Genomic DNA, 11,631 nt, shown 5'->3' on the forward strand with positions numbered 1-11,631 from the left:
CCCTTGACCGGAATCGAACCCGGGACCCCTCAGTCCGCAGGCCGATGCTCCATCCACTGAGCCAAACTGGCTTCAGTAACACCTGAAACATTTTAGCACACCTATTGAGTACTGCAGGTCATTTAGAAAAGCAGAAATAAAACATACACCCATCTTTTCAATTAAAAATTTCCCATAACATATAAACAATGTCCAGATATAAATTCTGAACTAAATGTGTTTTTTCTAAGTATGATTTAAGTAATCAAGGCTTTCTTAAACAAAGATAGGTCTTACGTATATGATCTGTACAAAATGACAGTATATGATCTGTACAAATTGTTGAACATTTACAATTACATATAAAATTCTTCTATATTATTTTGTATGAATGGTTATTTCCTCAAGATAGCGTCCAAATAGCTTTTTCTTCCTATTATGATATGACAATATTTTTCTAAGATATATATTAACACATTGCGGGCGGATCACGAGCATTCTCGTGTTTTCATATTACACAGTGTTTTACATAAATGTTAAAGGCGCACTTTAAAATTAAATACTCATTGCATTTTGAAGTTATTTATGACAGGTTCTTACAAGCTAATATCTTTTTAAAGTATGATACTTCGTAGAATGTGTTTGGGGTTTTTTTGTACTTGTTCAATAGAAACTTATCTGGCCACTGGGTAAAGCTAGCAATAAAACTACTGGTGTGCAATGTGTTAAGGCTTAAGGTGTAAACACTCTGGAAGGAAAAAGACTTAGTGAAGAAATTAATGTTCATTTAAAAATGTGTATCATCTCATAACAGGCCCTGAATTTTCAAATTTACATGTAAGAATACATTTACATCTGAAATTTCTAGGAAAGGTACAGGCTTTGTGTAAAAAAGCAGCAAAATTTTAAACCCAAAATTTTAAACCCACTGAACGAGCCATTACTTTCATTAGAAACACATAATGCTTCCCAAGATGTTGGCAACAGATCGCCGTATAGACGTATATTTTATACAGTGTACTTCTCCCTTTAATTATATTCCAGTTGGAGGTGGAATACCTCCTTGGGTATAAGAAGCAGAAGTACTGCCCTGACCAGTTTGGCTCAGTGGACAGAGCTTCGGCCTGCGGACTCAAGGGTCCCAGGTTCGATTCTGATTAAGGGCATGTACCTAGGTTGCAGGCACATCCCCAGTGGGGAGTATGCAGGAGGCAGCTGATCGATGTTTCTGGCTCTCTGTCCTCTCCCATCCTCTCTATAGGAAATCAATAAAATATATTTTTACCGGGTGAGGTCACGCGCCCCTGGGTCCGGGTGAGGCCACGCGACCCTGGGTCTGGGAGAGGCCACGCGCCCCTGGGTCCGGGTGAGGCCATGTGCCCCTGGGTCCGGGTGAAGCTAGATCCCGGGTCCGGGTGAGGTCGTGTGCCCCTGGATCCGGGTGAGGCTGGGTCCCAGGCCTGGGTGAGGCCACACGCCCTTGGGTCTGGGAGAGGCCACGCGCCCCTGGGTCCGAGTGAGGCCACGCGCCCCTGGGTCCGGGTGAAGCTGGATCCCGGGTCCGGGTGAGGTCGTGTGCCCCTGGATCCGGGTGAGGCTGGGTCCCGGGTCCGGGTGAGGCCACACGCACCTGGGTCCGGGTGAGGACACGCACACCTGGGTCCAGGTGAGGCCACGCACCCCTGGGTACAGGTGAAGCTGGATCCGAGTGAGGCTGGGTCCTGGGCCCGGGTGAGGCCACGCGCCCCTGGGTCTGGGAGAGGCCACACGCCCCTGAATCCGGGTGAGGCCACGCGCCCCTGGGTCCGGGTGAAGCTGGATCCCGGGTCCGGGTGAGGCCGTGTGCCCCTGGATCTGAGTGAGGCTGGGTCCCGGGTCCGGGTGAGGCCGCGTGCACCTGGGTCCGGGTGAGGCCACGTGCCCCTGGGTCCAGGTGAGGCCACACGCCCCTGGGTCCGGGTGAAGCTGGATCCCGGGTCCGGGTGAGGCCGTGTGCCCCTGGATCCAGGTGAGGCTGGGTCACGGGTCCGGGTGAGGCTGTGCACACCTGGGTCCAGGTGAGGCCACGCACCCCCTGGGTCCAGGTGAGGCCACGTGCCCCTGAGTCTGGGTGAAACCATGCCCCTGGGTCCGGCCGAGACCAAACCAGAGGGAGTCGGACCTGCATTACCACCATTTGTCCACCATCCAGAGCTGAGGGGTCAGTGCCGACATGTACACATAAGGAACTGGTAGACATTGATGTTGGGTCTCAAAAGAACTGTTAGTCCAGAAAAAAACTCACTACAGACTGATTCATTTGCCTGTCAGCATAACTATTATTGCTCGTCTCACATTCAGTTCTTATAAGTATATCTCTAGTGACACATGATCTCGCTCATCTAGGGGAAATGATGAACAACATAGACTGATGAACAAGAACAGAACCAGAAACAAGGAGGCATCGATCGGACTATCGGGCCTCAGAGGGAGGATAGGGGAGGGTGGGGGGAGGGGGGAGAGATAAACAAAAGGACTTGTGTGCATGCATATGAGCCTAACCAATGGCTAAGTTCAACAGGGGGTTTAGGCATCCGTGGGGAGGGGTGTGGGATGGGAATGGGGGCATGAGGACAAATATGTGACACCTTAATCAATAAAGAAATTTAAAAAATAAAATAAAATATATTTTTAAAAATATATAAAAAATAAAAAAAGAAGCAGAAGTACTGGATGGACTGTGTAAATTGGTCTCCTTGGACACAAACCATGCATTTCCTCCCCCAAAGTATCATATTCAGAAAGCCAGAGATCACAGATACGTTTAGGGATCCCATACTAGCCAGAGAGCCAAAATAACACATCAATCCTTGAGAAGGACAGGGTGCGAGTTCCTGGACAATACTGTGGCCGGTAGCTATTTTAATCTCTGTAAGAGCTTTAGCCCAGGCTGAAGTGCTCACCAGCTACAAGAATGTGACAACAAGAACAACAACAAGGTCCGTCATGGGAAGTTTTCCACTATCCCCATTTCGGGTTGTGTAACCAACATGGAGCAGAAGAGCAGCCATGCAGTACGGGAAGACAAACATGCAAACGGACACAGGATTGGGCAGAAGCAGCGTGATCTCCAACAAGGACAAACTCCTTGCAACCTACACCACACGCATTTACTGGAGAAGGCTGAAATGATGCCTCATTCGACCTGAACGGCTCACCGAAAGTAGCTGTAATGGTTCTATTGTCAGGAACTTTAGGGGGACAACTCACTAGAATTTCCGTTTCGCCCTTAAAACCTCCACGGGTGGCAAAAGCAAAGATAGAAGCAATCCACTCGAGGACCCTGAGGAAGCCGAGCGGCTCTGTGAGCGGGTTGAGATTGAGCTGGAAGGAGGGCATCCTCTGAGCGAGGGAAGGAGAGACCATCAGGACAGCTGGGCGGCGGGGGAGGACCCACAAGACCGGCAGAGGAGGAGGCTCGAGAGGAAGGGCAAACTTTATTATTATTTTTTTTTTTAAATATATTTTATTGATTTTTTACAGAGAGGAAGGGAGAGGGATAGAGAGCTAGAAACGTCGATGATAGAGAAACATCGACCAGCTGCCTCCTGCACAACCCCCACCGGGGATGTGCCCGCAACCGATGTACATGCCCTTGACCGGAATCGAACCTGGGACCTTTCAGTCCGCAGGCCGACGCTCTATCCACTGAGCCAAACCGGTTTCGGCATCGAGAGGAAGGGCAAACTTTAAATACATGCCATTGGAGGCATAACAGAAGTACACTAATGTAATTGTTGAACATTTCATGTTTCCATCTTCCTCCTCTTAGAAATAATGATTTGGTGGAAATCTGCTAGATGATTTTGTGTGAATGGTTATTCCCTCAAGATAGAGTCCAAACGGTAGAATTACTGAGTGAAAAATATATATTCAGGAGAGATCAACCAAAGGACTTGTATGTATGCATATAAGCCCAACCAATGGACACAGATACCAGGGGGGTGAGTGGGGGTGGGAGGGTGGGGGGGGGCAATGGGGGGATAAGGACACAAATGTAATACCTTCATCAATAAAGAAAAAAATGTACATTTATATTTACTTTTTAAGACTCTTAGTCTACAGTACACAACTGCTCTCCAGAAAGTGTGCCCTCCCACAAGAATTCTAGTTTGCTCACTTTTTTTTTGTTTGTTTACCAGTAGTTCTGATTCCTGCCAAAATTAAAAAGAAAAACAGGCACCTTAATTTGCATAAGGAGATAAAACAACCCAGAAGTACTAGAATGAGAATTTTGTGGCTTACTAACATTTCAGATCAGTGAAGCAAAGTGTTGAGAGGATTTGTTTAGCTTTTGCTGGGAGGAGTTAGCACCCTCTGATGTACCTTTTTTTCCTGCAACCCTGCCAAATTTTCTTATACACTGAGTGGCCAGGTTATTATGATCTCTGAATGCGTAATAATCTGGCCACTCAGTGTATATCCTATATAATAAAAAGCTAATATGTAAATTGTCCCCTCGACCAGGAGTTTGACCAGCAGGCAGGCCGGCCAACTGCCCATGTCCCCTTCCCCTGGACCCCACCCATGCACAAATTCATGCACTGGGTCTCTAATACACACACACACACACACACACACACACACACATACACACACACACACACACACACACACACACACACACACACACTGAGTGGCCAGATTATTATGCGTTCAGAGATCATAATAATCTGGCCACTCAGTATAGTTTTACTAGCTCTTCTGTGGATTACATCAGATTGTCATCATAGGTGACTAGGTTATCTGCGGATAAGGCAGTTGGATGTCTCCTTTCCAACCTGGATGCCTCTTTGTGACTGGCTTCTAACAATGGGGTTGAATTTCCCTGCTTCTTTGCATATGTGGTAATTGTAGATTGGATGCCAGATATTAGGACATTTTACCCAGGATGGTATCTACGTTCCCAAATACACTCTTGAGTTTTGTTCTGGGATTCTGTTAAGTTACCTGGACACAGTTTGGCTCTATTAGACTAAGAAGTCATCTTTCCTAGTGTGGTTCTTTTAAAACATTGGCAATGGGTTTTAAATTTGATGACGTGGGCACCACTGTGGAAGACATTTGTTGGTTTTGCCACCCAACATCCATCCCCCCTCCCCTGCTACCAGTGTCCTTATTTCCACATAGATGTGCCCATCCCCCTGCCCTGGCAAACCAGAGCCCTGCTTTCCTGCAGCCTCGCTGATCCCATCTAACTAGCGACACTTTGGGGGCTGCAGGGGTGCACCGAACAGAAAGGAAGTTGGGGCAAGAAAGGCAAATCTCAGAGAATCAAATCTTGGATCCAGCCAGGAAATACGCCCTAACCTTTCAATTACATAGACCCAGAAATTCTCCCTTTGGCTCTAGCCAGGGTGAGTATTTTTTATTTTTATCTCTTTTGTTATCACTTGCAAATTAAAATCTAAATATGTAGTAGGAAAGAAATAATGAAAAGCAGATATGAATACAATGTAAAATAAACAAATGATAGAGAAAATACTTGAAACTGAAAGCTTTTTTAATACCAATAAAACTGATCAAAAGTACCCAGACAATACGAAGAAAAATACTTGTGAGCAAATTTGCCAATTTAGATGAAATGGACAAACTCCTTTAAATGACCCAACTTACCAAAGCTGACTCAAGAAAAATGAGAAAACCTGAATATCCCCTAATTCTATCAAAGAAATAGAACAGAAAACTCCAGGCTCACACGGCTTTTTTACTGAATACTATGAAATACTTAAAGAAATATTATAAAGTCTATACAAAATTTTTCAGAAAGTAGAGGAGGATAAACACTTTTCAAATCATTTTATGAGGCCAGTATTACATCATACCCAAACCTGACAAAGACGTTACAAGGAAAGAAAACCACAGACCAATATCCTTCATGAAGTTATACACACAAAACTTAATTAAATATCAACAAACTTAATCTAGCAAACCATACAGAGGATGATACATCACAACCAAGTGAGATTTAGCTCAACAATAAAATATTGGTCTCAAATTAAAAAATGAACCAGTGTCTTTGATCATATTCAGCAAAAAAAGGGCAAAATACAGCCATTTCGATATGTGCAGGAAAAGCACTTAACAATATTCAACAGCCACTTATGATTAAAAAAAAAACACTCAGAAAAATACAACTAGAAGGAAACTGTCTTAATCTGAACAAGGGAATCTACAAAAATCCTACAGCTAACATGATACTGAATGGTAAAAGACAGAATTCTGTTCAACAGTGTCCTGGAAATCCTAGGCAGTGCACTATGAAAGAAAGAGAAATAGAAGTCATACAGATTAGAAAAAAAGAGAGAGAAGTAGCTTTATTCAGAGATGGCATGTTTGTGTATGTAGAAAATCCTATCTACAAAAAAGAAAAGTGAAAATTTAAAGATCACTATCATTTATAATGGCATTCCAAAACATAAAATACTTAGTGATGTACTTTATAAAATTACAAAATATTTACTGTGAAAACTGTTGCTAAGGGAAATTAAAGAAAACCTCCTAAGTGGAGAAATATTTCAGGTTCATGGATTGGAAGACCCAGAATTCTTAAATTGTACGTTCACACCACACCATTCTATAAATTTGATGCAAACCTAATAAAAACCCTGACTTTGCAGAAATTGACAAACTGATTCCACAATGTATGTGGAAATGCAAAGAATCCAGAATAGGAACATCCACCTTGAAAAAGAAGAATAAAGTTGGAAGATATAAGTGTGACTAAAAGAGAATACAGACAAAACAAAAAGCTCCTAGTTTGCTGCTGGGAATGTAAGCTGGCATCATCATATTGAAAAACAACAACAGTTCTTCAGTTTCTTATAAAGTTAAATTTCCACTTAACCCTATGACCCAGCAAGGCGATGTCTGCTATTTACCTGATAAAACCATTTGTCTTCACAAAGACTTGTACATAAACTTTTGTGTCAACTCTATTAATAATAAGCCCAATTTGAAAACAACCCAGATGTCCATCAACAGGTGAATGATTACCCAGATAATGATACATTTGAGCGAGGAATAGCACTCAGCAATAAAGAGGGACGGAGGAGTGACTGCTGCTGGGAATCCCCCCAGGCTGGGCCCCACCGTCTCTGCAGATTCGGATGCAGCAGCAGGTGGAGTCCATAGAGATGAACAGGCCAGGACTAGCCCAGAGGCGCCGCCGCCACCACCACCGAGTCGCTCCCAGAACTCGATGACAGGGGACAGGGCCAGGCTGGTGCTACCAGCGGCTTTGACGCTCACCCGGAAGCCTGGCGTTCTGCCAGATAGCGGGAAACAGTCACGTTCCCAGCAGCCTCAGCACGGCAGCCCTTAGCAGGCCTCTCTTGCCAGGAAACCAACGAGTGGGGGCTGAGGGGGGGGGCCGCGGGAGGGGGTCTGTTTGCGCAGGCGCACTCGGGTTCGATTGCGCGCGAAGCTGTTGTTTGCGCAGGCGCCCTGGACACGCTGAGTGGCCTGGCCTGTGAAAGGGTGGGACTTCCTGAGAGCCCCTCTGTCTCTCCTTAAATTGGACTGAGGGGGCCGCCATCTTGAAGTTAGACTAGGTGGAGAACATGGATTGCGAAGCAGCCGTGCAGGCCGCAGGCGAAGAAGATGCAGGTTGTACGGCTAGTGCAGGGGGGCCGGCCGGTCGTCCTGGAGACCAGGGTGGAACCGGAGACCCTACCAGCCATGGCCTCCTTAGTGATCTGGAAGGCCAGTATGGTCCTCGTGGCCCTACTAGCCCTGGTGGTCCCGACACCCAGAGTGACCCTTGCAGCCCTCCTGGCCAGTGTGGTCCTGGTGCCCCCGACAATCAGGGTGGCCTGGCTTCCCCGGGTGGCCCTGGAGACGAGGAAACCATGGGAGCAGCAGCCATAGATGCTCCCACTGTGGCACGGGCACTCCGTGTTCCTGGGCCAGGTGGCTATGCAATATCCATGACTGCAGGACCGGAAAACCAAAAGAAGATCTTGTATCCTTTCCGATGATGCCCTGAGGCCTAGTGGCCAAGGGACGGCTCAGGGACATCCCGCAGCCTAGGGCTGGCTTTTGGGGACAAGGCAGCCTGAAGAAGATAAAAATGGGAGCAGGGAGGGGACCTGGGGTAGCCGCGTGGGAGGGGAGTGGACAGGGGCAGGGGCTGGAGGGAAGCGAAGCAGGCCTCAGGGAGTATCGGAGGTGGGACAGGATGAACTGAGGGTGGCCTGAGCTGGGGGTGGGGGTGGGAGTGGGGGCGGACGACTTGAGCGGAAGCCTGGGGTGCAGGCCAGCCTGTGAGGTACAAGGAAGCCCGAGGCACTGGAATATTCAGCTGCGGATGGTGCCTTAACCCCGTCTCCCTCAGCAAGCTCACTGTGCCTTTTCGGTGCTCGCTGGAGGCGGAGATGGCCCGCATCACCATGGACGACGGAGAGGAGCAAAACCCCCAGCAGACGGTTCAAAGGGAGATCAAGATCAAGGGCACCGTGCTCTCTGTGTCAGTTGTAGAAGCAGCCAATATGGGGGTGGGGGCAAGTGCTCAGGGCCTAAGAGCCGATCTTAGCCAGAGAGGGGCTGTGTCATGCCTACACGGAGTGTCAGGTCTGGCGGGGAGGAGGTGGGGGAGGAAAGAGGAGGGGGCTGGTGTGCTGGGTGTAAGAGAGCCATCGCCTTTAACTTGATTTTTATCCCTCGCTTTTAGCAAATGGATTGCCGACGACTTTGATCTGCTCCGTGTTTCCGTGGGCTCCTTCCTCGAAAAGCTTTCGGTGGTGATGCAGAACATCCAGTGCATTTGGCCTTTTATTCCCAGGAGAGTCAACAGGGCGAGGAGGGCTGGGGCCGAACCCGGCGACCCTAACTAGGGCACTTCCCAGGGGATTGATCCCTGGAGTGGTGTTTGCTCATATGGCCATCTGGCTCTCTATGCCCGCTTGTTCTGTTTCCCTGTTGCTTGAGAAAATGGGTGATTAAATGTTTGCTACTGCAGAAAACAAAACTGAGCTGGTGTTCTGCGTCTGACTTTCTTTTCAGCTACCATGGTGCTTCCTCTGTCCTCGTGGGGAGGTTCTGGGATTCAGATGGTAGTACAGAGCACTTGAATCCGTGGAAGGAAATAAAAATTGTGTCCTGACATTCAGCACTAAGTAGTGTCAATGTTTTGGAATACGTTTTGTAGTTTTATACTTGTATTTATACATTAGGTGAATAGTGATCCTATAAAGGTGTAAGATGATTAGTTTCTTGAAAATACTTCATTGAACATATGAACATTACCTTTTTTTTTTTCCTTTCTTAATCCTCACCTGAGGATATTTTTTCCATTGATTTCTAGAGAGAGTGGAAGGGAGGGAGGAGGCTGCAAGAGAGAGAGAAACATTGATGTGAGAGAGACACACGTCGACTGGTTGCCTCCCACACACACCCCGACTGGGACTGGGAACCTGCAACCAAGGTACTTGCCCTTGACCAGGAATCAAACCCAAGACCCTTAGGTCCCTGGGACGACTCTAAGCACAGAGTCAAACAAGCTAGGGCTTACCTTTTTTTTTAAATTTGTTTCCCCAGGAGACTCTTTAAGTGAGGTCTGGGGACAGGGCACAGCCCTGTAAAAATCAGCAAACTTCTATTGGGGCGGGGGGTGAGGGGTCATAGGGAAGATGGGAAAACAGGGAAGCAGAAATACAGAGGGTTTGACTTTTCACTTGGCCAGGGGAGGGGGTGGAATGTTCCCCCAGCCCTCAGAGGGCAGGGGAGGGGGCCTCTCCATCAGGGCATAGGAGTGGGGATGGGATTGACCCCAGCATTGGAGGGGTGAACCTAAGGCGGCTGGGGGTGGGTCCCAGGGGCTAGCGGGCAGACCCCTGGGACCTGGGCGTGGACTCCAGCAAACAGAGGAGCATGGACCCCGGGAGCAGGCAGATGGACCCCAGATGGTGGGTGGACCCCAAGAGCTGGAGGGGGGCAGCTGGAGAGGGCCCATGGGCTCTGAGGGTGCAGGCCCACTGGGTGGAATCAGGGGCAGAGGCAGGCCTCCTGCCAGGGGTGGAGACAAAGACTCAGGTATTTTTGCCACGTTGGGGACCAACCATTCAACAGTGGGGGTGGCAGCTGCTTCACCCCAGAAGGCAATGCAGTGGGTGACTTCTCCATCTTCAAGTGGAAATACAGAAAGCGCTGCTTGATTTCCTGGTTCCAATGAGTGCAAAAGTGGCCCTTGGCCTTGTCAATCTCCCTACGCAGCACCTTGAAGGGGATGGCCTCTGGGCCATCAGCAGGTACTGCCAGCCTGTGTCTGGAGGATCGAGCCACTGCTGGTGGGCAGACAGGAAGCGGCAGAGTAGCATGATGCCCTCGGCGATCTTAGGGGAGGAGATCTGGAAGGGTAGGCGCCGCTGGCCCATCTCTGTCTTTTTTTTTTTTTTTTCGGTCGCTCCCCGCAGCCTGTTGGCCGCCCTCCGCCCTCCCCGAGGCGGGAGATTTAAACCCGCCCACCCCGACGCACGCACGCACGGTGGTGGCCCGTATTCGCTCCCCTCTCTCTCCCGCCTAACCCAACAGCCACCTCGGACTCTTAGTCGGTTCTTGGATAAACTCAGGACCCCTCTCTGAACTCTTGACAGAACGAAGTAAAATACAAGTCAGAAACCGGGCAGAACATCGCGGTAAGGAACTGAGTGTGAGACCTCGGAATGGGTAAGGGGACTTTGTTCTCGGCTTCCTCTTCTGAGTCCATAGCCCGGATCCCCCAAGCCCCTCCCCATCTCCCTCATGCCCCTCCCCCCCCGCCCCCGCACCTGCCGGACACTCCGGTGCCCCCCATCCCCAGGCTGTGCGCTGAGCTTTGGTCATCCCTGAATCCTGGGAGCCTTCGGTACCCGAGCCAGCATGCGGGAAATGTTCCCATCTCTGTGAGGCAGGACAGGAAGAAGCTAGGAAATTTCCTGGGCAAGTGAATGGGAGAAACCGAGAGAAGAGAAACAAGGCCAAACCATTTGAACCACTTACAGCCAGCTAGTGAGTCACAAGACCTTGTCTTTCCTAATTAAGGACACTTGAGAGCAAATGGTTTACACCTCTCCTTCCTAACCAGAGAATACAGAGCTTAATTCACCTTTGCGGGAGCGGGGGGGGGGGGGTGCGGAGGATGTGGTGGGGGGAGATGAAGGACAGAGACCCCATTAATGCCATGTGCCAGCCAAACACAAGGATGGATGAAGTCAGGGGGAAAAAGATCAAAAATCTAATTGGAGCCAGATAGATCCAAGACAAAAGGGAAACAGTAAAACAGACCAAAGAAGAATCCCAAACTCCCCTATGAACTAATGTTGACGCATCAGCATATTAACAATGCGCCTGGAAAGTTGATGAATATTCTACTAAAACCCTTCCCTAAGATTCTCACCTGCAGGATAACACAAACAAACTCTCCAGACAAAGACCCAGTTCCGGACAGGGAGGAGCCAGTGCAAAGGCCCTGAGGTAGCAGTGCGCCTTCTCGGGCATGAACTTTTTTTAAAAAAATATTTTTATTGATTTCAGAGAGGAAGGGAGAGAGAGATAGAAACATCAGTGATGAGAGAGAACCACTGATCAGCCGCTTCCTGAGCCCGAAACTCGGGCATGTGCCCCGAACTGCTTTCC

The 11,631-nt window shown here is 48.5% G+C and overlaps 1 protein-coding gene and 1 pseudogene across 1 annotated transcript; one reads left to right on the top strand and one right to left on the bottom strand.

The window, feature by feature from the left end:
- Nucleotides 1–982: 982 nt before the first annotated feature.
- Nucleotides 983–3,357, bottom strand: LOC103302474 (synaptophysin-like protein 1; annotated as a pseudogene).
- Nucleotides 3,358–7,513: 4,156 nt separating this feature from the next.
- On the top strand, nt 7,514–8,971 carry LOC129149603 (EKC/KEOPS complex subunit LAGE3-like). The gene is made up of 3 exons (XM_054718380.1): nt 7,514–7,981; nt 8,354–8,485; nt 8,690–8,971. Exons 1-3 carry the CDS (start codon nt 7,581–7,583, stop codon nt 8,850–8,852), a joined length of 696 nt encoding a protein of 231 aa, XP_054574355.1. The 5' UTR covers nt 7,514–7,580; the 3' UTR covers nt 8,853–8,971.
- Nucleotides 8,972–11,631: the final 2,660 nt, after the last annotated feature.

The sequence above is a fragment of the Eptesicus fuscus genome, chromosome 1 (genome assembly GCF_027574615.1).
Source record: "Eptesicus fuscus isolate TK198812 chromosome 1, DD_ASM_mEF_20220401, whole genome shotgun sequence".
Classification (NCBI taxonomy): domain Eukaryota; kingdom Metazoa; phylum Chordata; class Mammalia; order Chiroptera; family Vespertilionidae; genus Eptesicus; species Eptesicus fuscus.

Coding starts and splice junctions, on each gene's coding strand:
- LOC129149603 (XM_054718380.1), top strand. CDS start 7,581: ATGGATTGCGAAGCAGCCGTGCAGGCCGCAGGCGAAGAAGATGCAGGT. Junction 7,982..8,353: donor GAAAACCAAAAGAAGATCTT/GTATCCTTTCCG, acceptor CGTCTCCCTCAG/CAAGCTCACTGTGCCTTTTC. Junction 8,486..8,689: donor AAGGGCACCGTGCTCTCTGT/GTCAGTTGTAGA, acceptor CCTCGCTTTTAG/CAAATGGATTGCCGACGACT.